This window comes from Scaptodrosophila lebanonensis, unplaced genomic scaffold (assembly GCF_003285725.1).
Source record: "Scaptodrosophila lebanonensis strain 11010-0011.00,11010-0021.00 unplaced genomic scaffold, SlebRS2 tig00000085-arrow-pilon, whole genome shotgun sequence".
NCBI lineage: Eukaryota > Metazoa > Arthropoda > Insecta > Diptera > Drosophilidae > Scaptodrosophila > Scaptodrosophila lebanonensis.
The window spans coordinates 5196633-5219535 of NW_022060564.1; the positions used below are offsets into that span (position 1 = coordinate 5196633).

General features: G+C 34.9%; 3 protein-coding genes across 5 annotated transcripts in view; 1 reads left to right on the plus strand and 2 right to left on the minus strand.

The window, feature by feature from the left end:
- LOC115626322 (voltage-dependent calcium channel subunit alpha-2/delta-3) overlaps positions 1-2643 on the minus strand; it is a 66703-nt gene extending 64060 nt beyond the window's left edge. For both annotated transcript variants that reach the window (XM_030521663.1, XM_030521662.1), the window contains exon 1: positions 2368-2643. In XM_030521663.1, coding sequence (XP_030377523.1) covers positions 2368-2480 — 113 coding nt within the window. In that variant the 5' untranslated portion in view covers positions 2481-2643. The remainder of the gene's footprint in view (positions 1-2367) is intronic.
- A 1259-nt stretch (positions 2644-3902) lies between these two features.
- Positions 3903-5001, plus strand: LOC115626462 (histone-like protein 18C). The gene is made up of 2 exons (XM_030521844.1): positions 3903-4334; positions 4396-5001. The coding sequence occupies exons 1-2, from the start codon at positions 4005-4007 to the stop codon at positions 4801-4803; spliced, it is 738 nt and encodes a 245-aa protein (XP_030377704.1). The 5' UTR covers positions 3903-4004; the 3' UTR covers positions 4804-5001.
- Positions 5002-14159: 9158 nt separating this feature from the next.
- Positions 14160-22903, minus strand: part of LOC115626302 (G1/S-specific cyclin-E) — a 28028-nt gene continuing 19284 nt past the window's right edge. For both annotated transcript variants that reach the window (XM_030521630.1, XM_030521631.1), the window contains exons 4-6: positions 15721-17054; positions 15437-15662; positions 14160-14581 (exon numbers count right to left, since the gene is read on the minus strand). In XM_030521630.1, coding sequence (XP_030377490.1) covers positions 14342-14581; positions 15437-15662; positions 15721-17054 — 1800 coding nt within the window. In that variant the 3' untranslated portion in view covers positions 14160-14341. The remainder of the gene's footprint in view (positions 14582-15436; positions 15663-15720; positions 17055-22903) is intronic.

Below are 22903 nucleotides of genomic sequence, written 5' to 3' on the forward strand. Positions count from 1 at the left end.
CCTTTTAATCCATGGCTCGTTGACTTAAACATCTTCGTAGAAGTGGTAGTTGCTATTGCCATTTTCTGGCCAGCCTTTTTTTGGGCTACTGGGCTGTGCTGTGCTGTGCTGGCTTCTGGTCACGTGCCACGGCCAGAAATTATAAATGCAACGTGTGTAGCAGAATTGTGCAGTTTGTTTAAGCACAAAACGGTTCGGAAAACGACTGCTGATCAACATCAAATGCTTTCAATTAAATTATTTTATTGCACCAAATTTCATTTGTTCTTCAAACCAGCTTCTGGCCTATAATGGCTTAAAGAGCTCCCTATTATGCTCTGATTTGTCACGTACCTTTAATTAAAGGTGCAACATTTTAGCTAAATTGTCATAATGCGAGCGCTTTCACTTTTTTCATCAATAAAATACAAATAAAGAACAGAACATATTTTGAATTAAAATTTTAGCATTTATAATTATATCCAGCTATTTGAATTATTAATTATTTAGCTAATAATTCTTTAGCTCATTCACATACATCGTTTTACAAAAGAATTCATTTTCAATAAAAAAAATAATAGCATTTTTGACTTAGCTTCTAGGATAAAATACAAAAATTTTCTAGGAGGCTCTAAGGCATATATCCCAAATCTGGTGTTGTTAATATATATCATTTATTTGTTCGAGCATTTAAGTATAGTTTAACAAGCCAGCGGGAATCTAGAAATGTTAGTTGGTTCCAGAGTATCTTCTCTGAGTTCGGTCTAAGCTACAATCATTATGAATCATCAGAAGCATGATGGAAGTCACGAGTTCTCATAAAATTTACTAACTGTCCCACCCAGAACAGAATTTAAATAAAGAATAAAACATTTTTCTATATTCAACTAAAAGGTTTTGTCCATGCCAGTACAAATCTTAAATAAAGTATAACACGAAGAAAGAAAGAAATATTTTTGTATATTCTATTAAAAGTTATTTGGTGATTAAAATAGCCCTTCAGTACATGCTATATATATAGGTTATCAGCAGTCATTAAGCTGTGGTGATAATTACACAGTATTTGGCAATCGACGCGACGGTAGGCTGAGCCCTTGGTCTGTGGGTTGAGTTGTTGCCTTTAGTTTTTGCGCTCCAATACACATTAATTGGCTTCTGGATAAACACATCCTTTGACTCTTTAGTAGCGATGGAAATCTTTGCTTAATTTCCTTTCGCAGGAAATTAATTGTAAATTTGTTTATTGACAATTTGAATGGCATTGCGAGTGCGAGTGCACACATGCATAAATTATTGTCGAAATATGTTAAATGTGAAATGCTAATGACAAAAATCATCATATTTATCGTCACGGTTAAACAAACTGTGCAATTATTTATGCAAATTGCAGACAGCTGCATTAAATGTCATTCATTGACCTCCTCTAGCTGTACGGGAATGGTATTATTTGTGGCACAGATTGCAGCTCTATTTTTGACTAAAATGATTTCGTTTAGCTGTGGAGTTTGCAAAAGAAGCTAAGCCATATGCTGTGTTCTGATGCTGTCTGTATTTATATTTTTTAGTGGTTTGGGGAAGAGGAAATTAATTTTGTTTTTAAACTATATTTTTAATTTGTATTTAATAAGTATTAAAATATTCGACTCACATCGGTTTGCTTAAGGATTTATTGTTATATGGGGGAGAGCTTTAAATTTATTTTCACATAGAAGATCGCGGCCGTCTGATTTTTTTCACTTCACTCCACAGAATGCATTTTTTTTGTCACTTAGAAAATGTTGTAATTACAAAATGAAGGTGATAACAAAGAGACTAAAGAGAGTATACCCGTTGGACCTCCTCCCAAAAAATATTAAGTTAATTACCTATCCGCTCTTTTATCCATTTGATCAAAAAACGCTTTATTGCATTATCTAAAACAAAATTTCTTTAACTCCACTGCATTATTTTTCGATGAAAAAATAAATAAATAAATAAACATTTCTTAAAATCCACTTTAAAAAAAATATGTATATACTAAAAAGACTTCATCCGTTAGACCTGCCCCTAAATAAGTATATTAATTTTATTACCTATCCTTCTTTTTATCCATTTTATTAATAAACGCTTTATTGCATTATCTTAAACATCTGTTATATACTAAGAATAAGACATAGCATTCATAAATATATGGCTAAAAAAATATATATTGAAAATGTCAAGGTATATAGTATAAGTATTCACTGATTAGATCAAGAAATATATATTATTGATATACTTTTATAAATTTAAGTAATTTATTTTCAGCAATATGGAGAACTTACTCATTATATACTTTTATAAATTAATTAATAATTTATTTAATTTATAAATGAAATTAATTTCTTAACAGCAATATGGAGAACTTACTCATTATGTGGTATATCCTCGTCCTGTTCGCCGACTGCCCCAAATATGTGCATTTTGAATATGAATATGCCCAGCAGCAGAGCCAGAAAACAGTTGAAATGTTTGCGCTCCATTTTGTAGCAATATCTGTTAAAATCTGTTGTATATTTGCTTTTCTACTTTTGTTGTTTTTATTTTCGTTTCTGCGTTTGTTTTTAATTTTTTTTCTCCGTGCTGTGCTGTGCTATCACTTGCAATTCGACACTCAATGAATGCAGAGATGCTGATTCTATTTATTCTCTCAATTTACTTTTTGCATTTGCAATTTATAATTATTTATTTGTCGGTGTGTGTGAGCGATTAAAGCCACAGGCGGACAATAACAAAAGCACGCCAATAACGCACACGTGAATTTTTAATTGTTTTTTGTTTCTATTGACATTCTTGAACAGCACGAAATTTTAATTAGGTATATTTTAATTTTCAACTCTGCAAGCTATTTTCATTTAATAACCATATACACGCATTATTGATTGTTGATTATACCAAGTAGTTAGTGCTTTCCTATTGTTTTGTATGACGACATTTTTGATGCTGGCCGAAATTGTTTATTAATTTAAAGTTTTTATTGGGCTTGGGGCGAATGCGTACCACCATTGTTACAATGTGTCTCTGTTCTGGATAATTATTTCAGTTATTCAAGCTGTAATGAGAATTGATTAAAGAATTATATATTAATTAAACGAGCGATTATAATTATAAAGAGACGAGAGAGCGGGAGAGAGAGCGAGAACTTATGTTCATATGACTATTATTAGATTAGAAAAAGCAGAAATAATACACAATTTGCTAATATTTGCTAATATTTGATTAATTTGTACATTTTGTGAAGTTTTAACCCTTCTGTGTCCATAAAACAATTTTAATTATTTATACGCTAAATTTTTTGCCAGACCAGGACTTCTTCTAGTCGTTTACTATATTTAGAAAAAGTTTTTTAATAATAAAAAAATCTAGCAATCAATCAATTATTTTTGTTGTTAAATATTGCTCATTCTGTGCAAAATTTTTCCTAAAAACTACAATTTTCATCGATAATATACAAGTATGTAATATTCAAACGTAAAATGGTGCCTGTGGAAGGATAAAATTTTCAGTAAAAAGGACAATATAGGATCACAGTGCCTTTACGTTCTCTTTAGTAAGACTACTCCTCACATTATAATAGTATAACTTGGCTTGAAAATAATGATAATACTAAACAACAAAAGCCAGAAACTTATAATCAAGTGCCCCGACTTTGAAATACTCTGTATATATATGTAGAATAATTATAGAAATTAAAAGAATATTTTCTGATCGATTTTCCCTCCCTTGGTAATCGAACTCACGTAAAGAGAGGTTCTCAAGAGGTTCATCTGTTATACATAGTATGAATTGTTTTGGGCTATCATAATTTGATATAGTATGCAAAGAATTGAAACTCTAAATATCAAGATTATGTCAAATAGTTCAATTTTTGGAATGATTTAGTCTTATGGAAAAATTCGAACGAAGCACATCACAAAATTGTGTACACAGCAAAATTAATATTTTAGTTTGTGTGTTTTTAAGTAATTTACACATAGTTGTTATATTTATTTTACAATATCCGGACAATGCCCGGAGTAACACTAAGTGGTGAAAGTATTGACTCGGAGAACGGGGAATGTCATGACAGCCAATCAAATGTTGATGACAAAGTCTCGAAAGTTGAATCCAATGAAGGCGAAACGCGCGACGAGGCAGAGGCTGAGAAAAATGATATCTGTCCATATCGAGAGGGCGTAGAGATGAAACTACAACCCAAGGCAGTCAGGGTGGCATATATGAACTACTTGCGGGACTATCAACACTATTTTCGCCAGCTCGATGGCAGGGATATGTTGAAAAATGCAGCAATATTGTGGAATAAATTGAACGATAGCCAGCGGAAGCTCTTTAACGATGTAAGCCTTTCAACTATTAACATATATAAATAGGAAAAAAACAAAAAATGTATATTTACAGGAAGATTATGAGTATGGAAAGACGATGCACATGTTATACGACAGCAGCAGCGGTGAAAACAAGGAAGAGAGCGGAAGCGATGGGAATGAAGAGGGAAAAAAGGACGTAGAAAATAGTCAGGTTACTGATGAGAATTCATATAGTAATGTGTTTTGTCAGCACAAGCAGTTCATCGATGGTTGTTGTCCGGTTAAAAGGAAAAAACCAGCTTGCAGGAAGAAACCGGCATGCCCAAAAAAAAGAAAGCCGCGATGCCCCAGACCAAAACCGCGTTGCCCCAAACCCAAGCCGAAATGTCCTAAAAAAAGAAAACCCCGTTGCCCCAAAAAGAAGAAGCCACGTTGTCCAAAACCAAAGCCGCGTTGTAAGCCCAAAAAGAAACCGGCTTGTAAGCCATGCTGTGGATAATAAACGACATAGATGCTATCAGAGTGAATAATGTAATGGCTAAGCTAGACCCTCGAAAACTTCTATTCAATTCTATAGCTATCCCCAACATATTTTAAAGTTCTAAGTGGTGAAGTTTTTAAAACCTAGAGACTTAAAAAACTAACTGCCAATTAATGCTCAAAACTGCAGTTGAATTAAAATCTCATTATAAAACCACCAGCATATTATATTAATTTCCAAAATAAAAGAACTTAAGCTAAGTTAAAATAGTTTTTCAAATTTTGGGAATTGTCGCCAAGCCACATCGATATTGGTTTAAATCATTTCTCTGGTTATATACGAGTATATCTCTTTTTGCATTTTATAAGTTATTTGTTTGACAAACTTTTAACTGCCATTACAATTGATAAAAAGTTATTTGCGAATTAGCTCCAGTTTGTAATTGCAATTCGTTTTTGGCAACAACAGCAACAACAGCAAGAGAACTGAAGAAGAAACTTTTTCAAAACCGAACCAACTTTTGTTGAACCATAATGAAAATTCCGTTCGTTGGGAACATTTGTAATATGCCTCGGGCTATAATACTACATTTTCCATTCTCTGACTGGTTGGCTATTGAGAAGAGAAGCGCATGTGAATTTGACCTAGAAATGCGTTTGAAGCACACACGCATAAACATGCCGATGCATATAAGTCCACAAACACACACACACACACACACACGCACACACACAGAAAACAGAAAACAGATGCCCATGCGCTACGCATTGCTCAGCTCATATTTCGAACTCGAAACTCACATAAAATTGGTGTGTGTGTCAGTGTGTGTGTTTTTTTTCAGTGGGGGAGCGTGCACATGCGCAGTGATGCTTCATAAGTGAATTCCCTATGCCCTGCTGCTCGCAGCCTTTGCCAACAGTTTTTTGTATGAGCATGCCACCCCCAAGCAAAAGGAGGCAAAAATATTGTACATATATGAAGCATACCAAAGGGCGCGCATTGCCATGCATGTGTACGTGTATGTGTGTGTGATTGTGTATGTATGGTGGCGACACACTCCCCAAGGATATCGCGTAATAATTTTCATTAAACATGGCACAGAAATTTACGCACACATACATACAATAGCAACAACATGTACGTTGACAAATAATGCAATACAAAATAAATCCAAAACATAACCAATAATAATTCAATAAGAAAGAAAAGAATAATATTGTTGTATACCAAAATAAATATATAAATATATTAATTAAAGTTGTAATGAAAAATACAGAGTAATCGATAATTGCTTCTCTATTCAACATAGTACTATAACCATTAATGAATCCAATTTAATCCAAAGAAATACCTACATAAATGTATTGAAATGAAAAAGCAGTTTGCAGTAAGTAGAGAAGATAACTTAAAAATAAAAACTGGTTCTGTCATTTAAAAAATTATCCTCTCTGGAAATAACTGCAAAGATATGAAATCAGTAGAGCGAGCAATGCAAGTAATTTATTAAGAGAGCTCGGTCCCTTGAAGTGGAATATGTCCCTAAAGTTATATTTAATAACATGATTTCTTCAAACTTCGACTGACTCTTACAGAAGACATATAATTAAAATAAAAAAAATTTAATTAAAGAAAGTTTTAAATAATGTAAGAGTGTTGGTTCCAAATGGGGTGTTAAAGTAGTATAAGATGCTTTCTAACTTTCTTAATTATATTGTTTGGACAGCGTAGAATGTAAGGAAGAGAAGGACCTTCTTGGTTACTGTCCAGCACTGAACATGCCCAGGCTCTTTGTTTTATGGCAACCCTATCTAAACGATCTCACAGAAATGCCAAAACAGAAGATAGCTCCGAGTAGACCTATTAAAAAGCAAGCACATTGAATTCAGGCCTAGGTGATTGAACCAAAATCCTATAACTAAGGGGCGGACAAAGATAACTGCCCAACTCGTTTTTAACTGTTTAGAAAAGTTTAAAATTAAATGTTATATTATATTTATATTTATTGAATATTGTTTATTTTATTTTATTTATTTTATGCCGTCAAACAAATGCAGTCGTCATAGGTAAGACAAAATAAAAATCTTAGTAGGCCAAATCAAATTAAATTAAATTATAATAATTATAATATCCCTCAAATCTGTCCCAAAAGCGAATAAATACATTACATATTTGAAAAGAACGTGAAGTTAGAAACGACATTTTACAAAATTAAATAAAATACTTAAAAATATGAGATGATCGAACTACAAAAAATATAAGTTCTATTCAAATTTTCGCAATATTTAGATTGAAGCGGTACATTGGAGGTCAGCAGTGGCTTTTTAAGAAATCTGGCAGAATATCTTGTAAGTTGAAACAATGCTGCTTAAAATAACTTTTTAGGTGTACAAATCAACACTTTTCCAAATTCCAAGCAGGGATTGTTTCAAAGCAAATCGGTAAATTATCGGGAAAATAAAATGGCGCTCCATTTCATATTGTTTTGATTAAACTTTAAACACATCATTGCATTGCACATAAAATAAGTTTTATCTGACATCTGTTGCCACTTCGAGGCTCTAAATTGAATGAGTTGAGAAAAATGACGATTAGTTTAAATAAACATTTCGATGTGTTCGAATACATATAGCAGCTGGTGTGTATGTGGCATACATATTTGCGGCCAGCACATACATATCTTTCCCATGCACATCCGCATGAAATAAAGACAATTTATTGTGGAGGATACGCATCCACACACACACACACATGCACATGCTGTAGCTGTGCCTTTTGTGCCGCACGATTTCACACGTTTTTTGTCGCTGTTCTGTTGCCTATTTTATAATTTTTCTTTTACTTTACGTTTTTTGTTGTTGCTGCGCACATCAAAACTTTGACAGAAGTGGAGCGGCGCGCCCCACAGACCACCGCACTTAAAGGATGCTGCTGCTGTTGCTGCTGCTGCCCGCCTAAAAGCATGCAACACATTCAAAACGCTCTGCTGCCCATTTAGCTACACACACACACACATTTGTATCTGTATGTGTAGTACATATACTCGTATGGTCGTATCTTTTCTACTTGCTTTTAAAAATCAGTTGGCTGGTTGCTTTTTTTCTCTGCTCGCCATATAATAGTCATAATAATAATAAAAGCATGTGCAACATGGCGTATACGCAACGCTGCTAGCTGTGGCTGCCACATTGCCACAACCGTTGTTAAAAGTGAAAGTTTATAGTTTGGCGCACGTTCATAAAGTTTTGCGTGTTATACAAAAGATTTATTATATCGCATATATCGTGTGAGAGTTTTTTCTATTATTATTTCGTTTCGTTTCTTTTCTTTTTCTGTTTTTTTTTTTGCTGCCACTTTTTGTTTGCTTTGCCTTTGCCTTTTTCACTTTTTTTCTCTGGCTTGTTTTCTTTTTTTGCTGTTGTTGTGTTGTGTTTTTGGTTTGTTGTGGTGGAGCCAAAGGCATAGCAACAACAACAATAACGTTGCGACAAAATATCAAATTTGGCCTTGGGAGTTTCGGTAATGGAATTAATGTGCTTGTGAAAATTTCAATAGGCAACATGAAAAGTTTTGCCCATGAGTGTGTGCGTGTGTGTGTGTGTGCTCGTATAATAACATAAATTTTTGATAACTTATAAATCTGCCCGACTCTGAGTGTTTTGACAAATTTATTGCTCAGCCTTTTTGCAAATCAAATGTTGCGTGCTTGCTTCATGATGCGATATTATGAGCACTTGGAATACGCTTAGACTGAGCGAGATTTTGAAAAATGTATTAACCCATCTATAAATAAATATAACACACAGCGTATTTTTAAACTAAAAATAATATTGTGGATTAACTTAATGAGATCATAATGCTTTTCAATAGTTGCAATATTTCTTTAAATATAATTATTTTAGTAAACTGAATATTTGTTTAATGTAAAGCAACTCCAACGATTAAAAGTTTTATAATTTTTTAAACAATATTATGGATTTACTTAATGAGATGATAATGCTTTCAAATGATTGCAATTTTTTTTGTTTATTATAAAATATTAATATAAATATTTTAGTTAACTGAATATTTGTTTAATGTACGGCAACGCCAACCGTTAAAGACTTTGCACTTTTTAAACAAATAGTTTCAATATTTCTTTAATTGAATTATTTTAGTTAAATGAATATTTATTTATTTAAAAGAAAAATTATTTTTAGGATTTTATTGAATGTTAAAGAGTTTTAACAACAAAACAATACAGAGGCAAAAAAGCCTTGTCTTTAAATACTTCTTAAAACCCAATCAATGTCAAAAATAGTGATCTGATCCAACGTTTCAGGGCATTCCGTTTCCAATATTTAATTTGGACTGCACCGATATTAGATTATAATTTCATTTATCTATTTTCAAAAATCCAATTAAATCCGTATTTTCTTATTATCTTTTTTAAATGTATGGTTTTACAATTGATGTTTGTAATGTCCTGCTTTGAAAAACCATTGCTATTATTTACAAAAATGCAAAGGCTAATTTTGCCAGCATTTTATTTTATATTGAACACAACTTAATTCCTTATATTCCTTATATAATATTCTTTTACTTATATTTATTTATACCTCATAAAACGAAAAATATAAGTGCGCCTGTACGCGGCAACAACTTCAGGCAGACTCCCTCGATCAATGTTTATACATACATATGAAAATTAGAAAGGGCCCTGTCAGCTTAATTTCACATTTTTATTATTTTGGGTAAATACTTATATTCAAATAAGAAATTATTAATAACATTTCACAACGCATTGAGTATTGCCAACAGATTAAATTGTGCTTAAAACATTGCTTAGAATATGTATTTATATTAGAAGCACAGTTAAACACTGAGAAATGTTTTTAATCTTGAATATGGAACAAAACAATGAAGGCATTTGAAATAATTACATATATTGTCAACTCGAACGACTTCTCTTTTTTTTAATTATGGTATAAATTAAAAATAAATTAACGAACCATAAATGAATAACCATAATTATTTGACATTATTGCATTGCAACTTAAGAAACTTTCATTTGATTTAGTTTTTGTGGGGAGAGTGGCAATAAGTTATTGCAGTCCTACTTTTCTAGAACTGTATTCCATTTTGTAATGAGTTTATTGCCGCACATTCAATTCGTAGAAAAAACGATTTGTTAACTAGCCACACACACACATTTCACCAGAAAAACCAGCAACAAAAAAGCAAGCCATTCAAATTGTTTGCAAAGGCTTTAGTATCAAGTGATGCACTCACTTGTGGCAGAGCTGCTGGCTAAAGGAGCTGCAATCAATTGAGGTGGAGGGGACATGCAACAAGAAACAGATATGCCAGCGCACAAACAAACATTAATGCTGCGGAAGCCACGTTTGAAGGACACGACACACACACACGCATACACATTTCCAAGAGTGTGACTAGAAGGATGAGCACAGCTCAAGGATAATCAAGATGCTGTTAGCAAAACTTTATACAAAAGGCGTACTATGTTCGCAGATACACACACACACACACACACACACACACACACAAGCGTACAGTGATTTATAAATGCCTTTTGGTTAATATCTATGTGTGTATGTATGGGTGGCGAAGGGCTTAAAAAGTGGGTGGCTGGCTAGCTGGCTGCTTGGTTGGTTCGTTATAGTGCTGGTCAAGCTTTTTGAGATTTTACGCAGCTGCGTAAAGCTGCGTAGTACATAAGAGGTTGCATGGCACGATAAACCGTTATTATGTACCAGACGACCTCTATATGTGTGTGCATGCGTGTGCGTGTACAAGCATATATATAAAATGTGTGTGTGTGCGTGTTACGGCGTGCGTATGCGTACGAGTAGTAGTAAAAATTCTATAGCATACTTTTTGGGCGCGCAAACAAAATACCATTAATCAACAATTTATATGCAATAATCGTATGTATATGAGACATAAATATGACTTGTACTTATATTTATGTTATTTATAAACATTTGATAGTACCCTTTCTACACTCTAATGTTATTCGTCGTTTTATTTATTACTTTTTGCACTTTTTATTGTGCAATCAAATGCGCTCAACTTGTCGCTCTCTGCCTCTCTCACTAACTATCGCCTCTTTTTCTCTCCTCCTCTCTCACGTTCTGGCAGTATTTCTCTCTCCATCCTTTCCCCAATCCACTTACTTTGTGCGCGCCAATTTCGCCAGCAAACAACGTACAGTACTTTTGAGCAACAACAACAAATTTTTTTGCTGGCCGGCCTTAGTTTTACTGCTTTCTTTTTTCTTCTTTTTTGTTTTTGTTGGAATCAGAAAGGCGCGTCTCAATGTGCAGCGAAGCGCATAGAATTTGCCGACATAACACACACACACACGCGCACGCCACACTTTTTACTATAAAAACGCCGACGCACGAGCAACAACACGAAGTCGACGAAGAAGCGAGAATAAACGACAGGGCGGCGAATACTTTCGAAAATGTCGTCAAAATTGCTGAGAGCGAAGGATTTATAAGGCTGCGCTGCTACGGCTACGGCTGCTCTTCGGCATTTTTGGCGCTCACAAATATTGTACTACTACACACATATATACATATACATAATATATATAAATATATATATATGCATGTATAAATATATATATATATATATAATTTTTTTCTACATTTGGATTCTAAGGAATTGTGGTGTACAGAGATTTTCAAATTCGTTTTGAAAACGGTTGGAAGTTTTGTTTATTTTTTTATAATAATAATTAAAACTTTCTTTACGAAAATTCGCAAACGCTTAGTTGAGAAATTAATTAATTTTGTTTTTTAGTTGGCTTTTAATTAAACTTCTGAGCTGATTGTGATTTTTCACTTTCAATGCATTTTAAATATGCAGCTTTCTCACTTTATAACTTGTCATATACTCGTATTTTTTTGAAAATTAATTTTCCGCAACTCTGTTGTTTGATTTTGGTTTTATTTCCTTAAAGGCGTTGCATTCATTTTTGTTATTTTACATTTTAGTGGCTTTGCCGTCGCGTTAATTTTTCATTTCAGTTTCGCGAAAGACACAACCAAACTCGCGAGATTCACGCACCGAACTGAGAACACATTTTCTATTCTTGGGGGAGCAGCTCGCAATTTCGAAACGCCTGTATGTATATACGTATGTACATGTACGTGTGTGTGTGCGTGTTTTACGCGCTCGCTTTTGTTGCGCCATTCGTGGACACCACGCGCGCATTTCTTGGGGGTAGGCTGTTGGCGTTGCCAGCTTCAACTTTTATTTTGGGGCTGTCGCCAAATTCCTACATTTACGATTCCAAATGCAGGGATGCAAGACAAATCGAATCGGTTCAAGTCTTGACTTGGCTAGAGTGGACACAAACGAGTTCCACAATTATGACACAAACCTCTTCAAATTTCACCTTTCACAGACTTTAGTTTAATAATTGTGATGTTCTTGAAAGTTCTCGAGGCTTTTTTTATTTCTCAAATAATCTTGCAATAGTCCACATACTGTTTCATTAGTTTTTACCCTCATGATGCTTCTTATTGAAACTCCATCACTCCAAAAATACAATGCCCTTAAGCTACGGTCACATATACTAATAATTTGCATTCAAATTCGTCGTATTTAACAACTAGCCTTTGAAAAGAGCAGAAAATAACACTTGAGGATAGAATTCTTATTAATTGGAACTGAAATACCAAAACATAGGACAGATTTGCATACAAAGTGGAATGATTAGTTTCAAAACGAACAGATTTTCCAGTCCTGATTGGAAACAACTCGACAGAAATTAAACGGAAGAAGGTTCCTTTCAACAAACATTATAACCATTTTTTTAAACTATTCTTAACTCCAAATGCTGATCTGATTCTTTCTGACACTCAATAATATGTTCCCTTTTCGTTACAGTTTCATATTAAAAACCTGTTTTTTAACTCTTTTTAATCAACTTTTATTCAATAATCTAACAGAACTCAAAGCTAGAAAGCTAAACTTCTGACACAAGTTTGCGTTCACAATGTAGGTGAGCACTAAGAAGCGGTTTTGGAAAATTCGATCTCAGAAGGGGAAAAACGGGCTCCTACGTTAGTATGGAAAATCAGCACCCGACTAACTTCAAACTTGGTTGGTAACTCTCGAAAAGAATATCAAATAAACTCTATACCCTATTTATGCCCTGTTCTTAAAAACTAAAAAGATATTGTAGTTTGAAAATATGTATATATTCCAGAGAATTGCAAATAATTCAACAAACGAATCAATTTTTTGTGGGTTTTATGTAGGTACACAAATATAATTCATATTTATTTTATCAACATAATAGTTTTTTTGCGTTTAACATTAAACCATTAATATAAGCGTATGTACTTGTTGTTTAGATATTGTAAAACCAATTAATTAATTTTAAAATGGTTATTGCTTTAAAAACTACAGATATAACATAAATACATAAGGTTTAGGATTATTTTCTTTATCTTTACTCCAGCATTAAATATACACTTAAACGAATAAAAGAAGATTTATTGTTTTCAATTCTTAACTACTTATGTTATAGATAGTATGTCCATTTTCACTAATTTGCAGCTGAACAATTTTACAGTAAGATATATTAATCAATTGTGCATTCACTTTTATTTGTTTATATAAATATATACAGGTTTATTTGCTTAGCAAATTATGGCAAAATTAGTCTAGTTAAAAATGTACATATACAATATTATTTCAGGTTGTTTTATATTCTTAAAAACATTTTCGATTGCCATTTTTTTTTTCTTTGTGAGATTTTAATCAATTTTGTTTAACATCATTAGTTTAGTGGGTTTTGTCTGCGTTACCTCCTATTTAATTGTCAGTCAATGTATATGCGTTGCAAGCATTAGTCTGATCAGTATACGATCCTGTCTGTGCGCCCTCAACTTAAGACAATAATTTTAGTTTTGTTAGTCAAAGTGTTTGCTGCATTTTAGTAAGTGTGTTAGTATTGTGGATGATAATATAGTGAATGATTTAGGGAGGACATTGTCGAACTTATGGGTTGTCCAACTGGGTGTGATTAACAGACTGATTCTTATATAGTTAATAAAATGTCAGTCAACATTAATAAATATAATGCGCAACTTTAAGTTAGCTTAGCTCTTAAGTAGAAAGAGTTGAAGTTAATTCAGTGTTGTTGCAAATTATTTTCTGTAATAAAACTAATAATTAATTATTCTAATAATATATAAACATTAAAATAAATTTTCTTGATTTCTATATAAATTACACAGATTTGAATAACTTTATTATATTAGGCAGTGGAAAAGCAAAGAAAATGTGTACGAAGTAATCAAATAAAAGAATAAACACGCGTAGGAAATTTTCAATTAAAATACTTGTTTTTTTTTTTTTGTTTTTTTCTGTTTGTTGTTTGCTGTGTTTTTTTGTTTGTGCTTAAGCATAATTATTAGGCAACGAATAAATTTGCAACTTCTTATAAGAACAATAATAATTTATATATACGAAACACTTAAATGTCTAGACTGTGTGAGCGCGGGCGTATTGAGATTTTTTTAGGGGGTTGTGACAACTATTTGCGATTGCAGTTGTCCTTGCCACTGCTGTTAACCGCAAGCGCGACATTCTCCCGATTAGCAATACTGCTGCTATCTGCGGGAGCCTCCTCCTCATCGGCCAAAAAGTCGTCGGCCTTGTGACTAGAGGCGGGTGGCGTTAACAGGTTCTCGGGGGCACGCAATCCTGTGGCCGGCGAGGCTTGAGTGCGAGCGCGCATAGCATGCAAATTATTCTGAACCATGAGCAGTTCGTCCTGCAAATGAAAAAATGGTGAACATTAGATATAATTTCAATATGTATAGGGAATATAATAGAACCATTTAATAAACAAATTTAAAAAGTACATTTTATACAGCATTTTCTTGAGATAGGGGCAACAAATTTGGAATGATTTCATCTGAGCTAATTTCTTTTAGATTGGCGAGGGGAGCCTTTGTAATTACACGTAATTCTGTTCTTAGGCGGTCTTTTTTTACACGGTTTTGATTTAACACTTTATAAACTTCAAATATTGTTACACGTTTTATTCCATTTAGCACGATTCAAAATAACACAATACAAATAAATAAAGGCACACACACAGCTCACAAAAAGCTAGAAACAATTATTGTATGGGTCGTTACAAAGAATTATACAAAAAATGTTAAAAATGTCACTGTTAAAAATGTAGATGCCGAACGAGCAAGAGAAAGTCGAGTTTAAAATTATTTCAGTAATTAATTTTGTGTGAAAAAGAATGGCTAGAAAATGCCCAACACTTTCGGTTATCGAGCTAGAAATGGCTAGAAAAACAATTATAAGTAGTTAGAGAAAGCGTAGAAAATCCGCGGAAAATCCGCCAGATAATGCCTAGAAAATCAAAAAAATAGATAGAAAAACTCGCTAGAAAATGGCTAGAAACACAATAAAACTTGCCCTACTTGCTTGGTTATTGGTTTCGTTACACAAAAGGTTGCCGAACCAGCATTTAAAACGCTCACATAAGTTTCACTTCGCAAAAAAAGGTAGTATTGTATTCAAAAATATGAATTATTTGTTTTTAAAATTGCTGACCCCTCCATATAGTAGATATAGAATAGAAATCTCTTAACTTGCTTCGGGTACTTACATACATATCCATAGTGGTTGTGTGCGTCTGAATGATGTGCGAATCATCGGTTACAATATTGGGGCACACATGAGCTAAGCCGAAACGATTTGTGACTTGTTCGTTTTGCTCATTCACATGCAGATATGGTGCGCTTTTGCAGATGACATGGTAAAATGGTTCCATCCAGCGTGCACACGGCTGTATGATTTGCCAGTCGAGACCCGAAGAGCGTAGGGCAGTTTCGCTGTAAAAATATGATTATAAATATGATGTTTGGATAATTCAATGATTTCGTCACTCACCGACTGAATGTATGACTCATGGCTGCTGCTGCCAGCACCGAATATGAATAATTGGCCATGCATACATCGAGCGTGCAAAGATCCAATAATTGTGCTGTCTGTACGAACTCATAGGCCGAGAATTGCGGATAGATGAAGTCATCAGCGACTGGTGTTGAGGAGGAGGAGGTGGAGGCGCCTCCATGCGCCTGCCTGCCAATTTGGGCAAACGATGCCGGAGTGCGATTGTTCACATTCAATTGCATATATATACCGAGCCATCCGGCGACTGTAATTGGACTGATATCCCAGCCGAGAGCCTGCAGCAGCAGTTTCTCATTATTCAAAATATCTTGTTCCGTGCAGGCGCCATCGGTGACATAAGCAAATTCGCCGATTTTCGGAGGATAGATCTCCTCCACCTTGGCGGCTACAAACAGACAAGTGATGCCAATCAACTGCAGATGCGTCTTCTGCACCTTAGTTGCCACATGTAGGTAGCGATCGAGGTAATCGACAGCCAGATAGAATGTTTCACGATGTAGTTTGTAAACTTCGCAAACTTCGATCAACCAATCGAGAAGAATAGCGCGCATGCGTGGCTGCAGTCCCGGATGTTGCTCTAGCATGGAACTATTGCGTAAACGTGCACCTTCCTCATCCCGTTGGCACATCAGCTTCCAGACATCAGCCGCGTTTGCCCAGGAGAGTGCGGGCAGCGGACATTGTCGCAGGGAAGTTTCAACAGCAGGTGACATGCATTTGTAATTTGTGGCCATGAAGTCATCTAAGGACCTCACTTTGGGCTTTGTATTATTGTTATTATTATTATTATTGATGCTTTTATTATTTATACTGTTAACAGTACAGCCGATATTCAGAGACAAGCTTTGTTGCTGGGCTGGCGTACGTTCGCCATTTTGACTGCAATTTGTGGCTGCCGAGGAGCCCGTCGATGCTGGCGATGTGCTAGACGAATCGATTTCCTCTTCCTCTTCGTCATCGTCCTCCACTTCCTCCTCATCGTAGCCGTAATCCACGCAAGGCATATAGTTGAGCCCTGCATAATGTGTGACAATCGGCTGTTTCTGTGTGAAGCCACTACCGGTGCTGGGCGTACTATCTGGACTGTCGGGGCTATCGGGTAGCGGGCTGTGCGATGCTGTCGATAGCTCCTCGGCCCTTGAGCTGCTAATGCTAAGCAGCTCTTGGGTACTCGACTCATCGACAGCAATGGGCGATATGTATAATGACGAGGCCACTGATGAGACATTGCTTGGCGGATCGCCACCAAAGAGCGTGGGCGCCATATGCTGACGCTTAGCAGATGGTAGCTCAGCCCCAATTTCAAGATCCTGCAAATACAAGAGAATTGGTCAAAAATTTTCTAAGTCTTTGAAGAACTAATAACAGTATTTTATTTATTTTTTACTTATGTAACGATCGCTGTAGAATAACTTTTATAGGAAGTTATCTTAACAGACCCCAATTTCTAATTACAAATATGATCAACATGACGAGGCAAATCTTTATAGAATATTTATCCCCTTTGTACTTATGTATATCCGTCTGTATGAACACCAATAACTTTTGAACCATAACAGCTACGAATACCAAATATGCATTACAAGTAAATGGAAAACAAACTATATTTTATTTTTCAATATTTTCTATGGCTACTCTAGGACCGATCGCAGTAAAATAACTTTGGTAAGTGCCTCGGTGAAACAGAGTTTATTTTAGTTGACAGATTGCGATATGTAAGGGAATGTGTCTTTAAGTTATATTTCAAAACATTTTTGAAAACAAAAGTTTAATTCTCGAGCATTAGATTATAGTTATATTATATATTGTAATTATTATATTATACTGTAAAATATAATTAATTTAATTATATTATAATTATGATAAATGATTTAATTTCTCGCTTGCTGACATCTCTCATGATAATTATTGTGTCTAATGAATTAAAAATCCCTCAACAGATTACAGTTGATACTTAGAAGGCTTTCTTAGGCAAATTAATCGCGGCTTTGATTCTATTAACCGAAACCAATTACCGATCTTTGTGAAGATTACAGGTAAATAGAAAGATGTTTTTACTTGTGTTAACATCTTGGTGGATTACAATTGTAATATGGGTGTAATTATAAGCATATCTGCCGAAGATCAATGCAAAAAATAGTAGATAATGGAGAAAAGACCAAGATCAACTTGTCTAAGAATGGATCAATTGATTTTTTTTCTTTTGTGGGATTTTCCTTTCTTAATATACATATTTATATATGTATTTTTTTATTTCCATGGGAATCCTTAAATTTCTACTCGGTATATGTATAAAAGAAATCCAAAATATTTATTAAGGAAAAATTTCAAATTACCATTTCGATAAATTTGCGCTTCTGTTCCAACTTCATAATAGCATTAAAGAATTTTGATTTAAATGTAAACGAAATGAACAATGACGGGATCAGGACGATGATCAGAAACAAGATCACACGGGTATATATCAGCAGGCAGGCAGTCCCGAATCGTGTTTCGAATTAATTGGCAGACGGGCCAGACACTTGCCCAAGAATTTATGTGGGCACGGCTGTCAAAAGGTTTAATCCTGCTGCAGTTAATGGATCGCTCGACCGTACAACCGACCCGCACAATAGTGCGAAGGATGCGAAACAAAACGGGCACCACTACCACACACACACACACACGCATACACAGCAGACACCCACACGAATTATGTTCCGAAAAAGATAGCAATTATAATTTCTTTGGTTACGCTGCGGCTTCGGCTTCGGCGTGGGTGATATTCTTTTTGGACAGAGTGTGAGAGAGCAATGCGTGTTTAAAAATGTATTGCACTTTTGCTTTGTTTATTAGCAACAGCCTTTGGTTTTGTTTTCGGTTTGAATCTTGGTTGAAATTCTTTGGTATCATAAATGTTTTTTATACAATTTGTGCTACACTCTTAAAACATATTTATTGTTGTTTTGTTTTAGTTTTTTCTTTTTGTGGATATTTAACGAAAGCGCGGAGCTTGCGAAATCCGGTTCCTAAATTAGTTTTTTGCACTCTTGTTTTTTGGTTTCTTTTTTCGTAGTTTATTTGTTATTTTTCAGTCTCGTTTTTGGTAACTCAGCGACGGATCATTTTTGTGATCTCTCTGCTCTGCTCCGGGGCTACCGTTATCGTGTACCAAACGCGTTGACTTGCGCTGTGCAACTGAGCAGCGCGACCCTCGTTCCAGATCGTCGACGACGATCGGCAGTCGTTCGGTTCGCTGTTATCCTGCTGCACAACACACACACACATACACACACTCACATAGCTATACACATTTACAAAAGTAAAGTAGAGGGCAAATGCATTTGTGGATTTTTTTAGGGGTTGCTTTTGACATGCAACGCGAAAAGAGCACGGAGAATAGTTCTTTTCTCTTGCTTGCGCCAACAGTTTGCTGAAGAAGTATTGAAGGGTCTTCTCCCTGTCTTGAAGATGTCTGTTGTTGTTGTTGTTCTTGTTGTTGGGACGCGATTTGCTTGCTTTTGCATTGCATTTTTCCTTGGGTGTTTATCAACGAAATCCCAATGGTTGGTTGCGCTCGGTCTGATCCTTTAGACAAACATTTTTGTCAACTTTCAGGTAGACGGCGAAAAATCACTACCTACATCTGTCTTGGTCTATTATCGCCTATGGCTCGAGACTCTTCGGAGCAATGGCAAGCTGCAGCTTTGTTTTTTTCTTTTTTCGGGAAAAATAGTCAAGAATATTTGACCTTCTTGCTTGGATACTAAATTATCTTGCTGTCGATCGAGGCTGAGATGTTGTGTATAGGGCGAGGCTAAAGCCAAAACTGGAGCGTAGCAGCTGTGCATGCAATTTTGAAATCTTTCTAAATTATGGAAATATTCATGGATCATTTAAGCCCAATTCCAGAAATTAAACAGCTACCCTGGCATTTTCCGTTTTCTTAATCTGACAGACTGCCTAAAAGCTGCTAAGCTCTCCTACCCTACCTCTACCTAGAAAAATCTGTCAATCTCACATCTCGCACATCATAAACCTTAACGACCATATACCCTTGGCAACTATTCAGTTAGAGATGATCACGTGAATGCTCACGAGAAGTTTAAATTGAAGAAAGAAATTTTACAATTTTAAATGCATGGTGTTGAAAATTAAATCGCAAGAATATAGACTGATTGACTGGAAATGATTACAAAAAGTGAAGTTTTAGAGAGCAATATCTGTTTGACAGCAGTGTCTACTGTTTATTATAAGCTTAAATCGGCGAAGAATTGCTTTTGCCTCTACTGAATACGGTTCTTCATGCTGTAGAGCCATTATTCCAGCACAGAAAGTAGTTGGGAAGCATAAAAAAACTTTTACAAAACTTTTTACTGCTCTTAAACAATATGTTTTCAAAAAAGATATATTTCTATATATATGGAGTTTAGTTTAATTTAATAAACAATCAATACTTAACTGTTATTAAAAAAAAATGTAATGTATTTGTATAATTTGGAGTTATTGGAAGTCTTATTATAATTTTCCCCTCACTCTCTGCTCACGACAAACTCACGCACTCATCTCTAATGCCAAGAGACATGCAGCTCATTATATATTTTCACATAATTTGTTCAGAAAAGATGTGCCAAAAAATACGCAGGAAAATAAGGGAAAAACTTTACGATATTTATGTGACACTTTTAATTGTTTGAGTAGGTTTGCGCGTTCCCCTCCAAAGCAAAGCCCCGGACAACAAACAGACAGATAGTGAAATAAATTTGCAGAGGCATAATAGTTAAGCGCGTGGTGTTGGTGTGTAGTTGTGTGCATGTGAGTGTGTGTGTGCATGACAAATTTAATTTCTTATTCTTAGAGAAAATGCAACCCTCGATAGGTAGAAGAAAAGATGACACAGTTTGAGATTTGAATGGACATATGTCATAAAGTAGCAGAAACGGTCAAGCGATGCAATACAATATACAATTAAAATCAAAGCGTGCAATGACAGCACAGCGTCTTAGGGATTGTTCCTGATCTCCCTTTTCTACTACTATATTCGCCGCTACTTGGTGCGTGCTGTAGGTCCAGCAAGGCGCTACAGCAGCTGCCGCATCTGTCTGCCCGTCTGGTCAAGCGTAGCGCAACAATTTCTTGGCAAATAAATAAAAATTTTCCCTTTACGACACTATTTCCTATACAGCAGCAAATGAACCCATATATGTGCTCGTATGTATGATTGACTGAACGGATATACAAATACAGATACAGATACCAGCAATTTACTCAACTGCATGAGTTTACTGAGCTGTAAACTGGACTAAAGTTTAATTAGTTTGGCTGCAAGTCCAAAGTTTGTTTATGAGGGGAGGTTGCCTGTCAGCGTGAAAAAGGTTAAACCAGCTTGACAAGGCAGTCGCCGGCAAAAAACTTGCTGGATCTATGGAATGCTGCAAAACCAGCACTACATACATGTACTTAGTTTTGGATAATTACTAATGCATTTTTAGCTCAAAAATGTAATCAAATAATTGTAATGTAGTTATAAAATAATAGCTTAAATAGTTTGAAGTAGAATTTGTAGTAAGTACAAAATTTTAATTCTGTAAATAGATAATGTATTTTTAGATATTTTTGTAGTTTCTATAAGCTTTTTATTCTCTAGTTTTATTTAGTTTAAGTTCTCAATTTTTTTTTTTGTTTTTTGATTTATTTATTTTATACGACAGCTTTCTTTGTAGATAAAATTAATAAAAAACAATTATCAATTTTTTCATATGATTCCTAACAATAGTTGATAAATAAAAACAAATAAAAATACTTTTGAAAATGTAATAAAATGTTATTCTATACAGAAAAAAACAAATAATTATCGTATTCTTTCTGTTTAAAGCTAGTCTTATGAAAAAACAAATATTTTGTACTAACTTTTTAGCCCGTTTTCCCCATTGGAGTACAAATTCTCCAAAAACCACCTTTAGTGCTGAGAAAGCATAATTATGTTCAAATTAAGCTTCGTAACTCTTGCCAGCCAGGCCAATTTCTGATATATTTATATAAACATAACATCTTTATAAAATAAAAGAGCGCTTTTGAGCTAAAAACTTTCATTTGCTGTACAGAATTTCTTTCCTTTCATTCAACCATTCAATTTCAGAATTGAGGGTACCTCAAATGATAGTGCAGTTGCTAAATCACAAAGAGAAATCGAGTGCCACCAAACCAAATGATTCATCTTAAGCCAAAGATCATCTTTATGCAGCCTATACCCAGCAAGGCACCCAAACAACACACTCGAATGTTGTGTCCCGAAATACTTTGCTGACCCTATTTTAATTATGTTTTTGTCCAAAGCTACTCGTACCGATGTATGTGCAAGTCGTTGAAAAACAGCAGATGATGCAATACACACAGCAGTTATTTTCTTGTTGTTGTAGTATGTAGAAATAATGTCAATTGTTATGCGCTGTCGGCGTCGTCACCAGCGTCGCCAACGTCAAAGTTCTCCTTATCCCGGCGTCGTCGCCATCGTCGTTGCCTATTGTTGTGTTGTGGCATTTTCTTCCCCTTGGTCCTTGTGCGCTGCGCTTATGTGTCGTAATCTACCGTCTACCGTCTGCGCTGTAAAAACCGAAACACCTTTCCTTTTTGGCTCGCCTCGTCCTGGACGCAACAACTCGCAGGCGTCTGCGAGCGTACGCCTCATACCTTGGCGTGGGTCCAGGTGTAACTTTTGTTGTACATATTTGTATTGTATAGTTTCTTTTTCATATTTTTTTTATTTTTTCCCCTCTCTTGATAGCATTTAATTTCATTTTTTCCATCTATCGTTTCGCTATTTCGTTTTGATTGTAGTTAATAGTTTTTCTAGGCGCTTATATCTATTGGAAAGTAGTCTAACCAAAGAGAAAATGCTTTGCTCTGCTCTGAATCAAGTCTAGCGCTCTGCTTTTAATTAATGATATACAAACATGCCGTATGTACGATATGTCCCTGAGGTATTCCTTTTCACATTAACCATAACAAACACTCATATTTCTCATATGTAAAATCTTAACCACTTACTGACCTCTGGTCAGCAAGGGGTTAATGGGTGTCATTTACTTGCGCGATTGTCCGCGTGACTTGCGCATTTTTCAACGCTCTCGAGCACTTCATTATGGAAATATGGGACCGACAGACAACTGTCTGTGGCTAT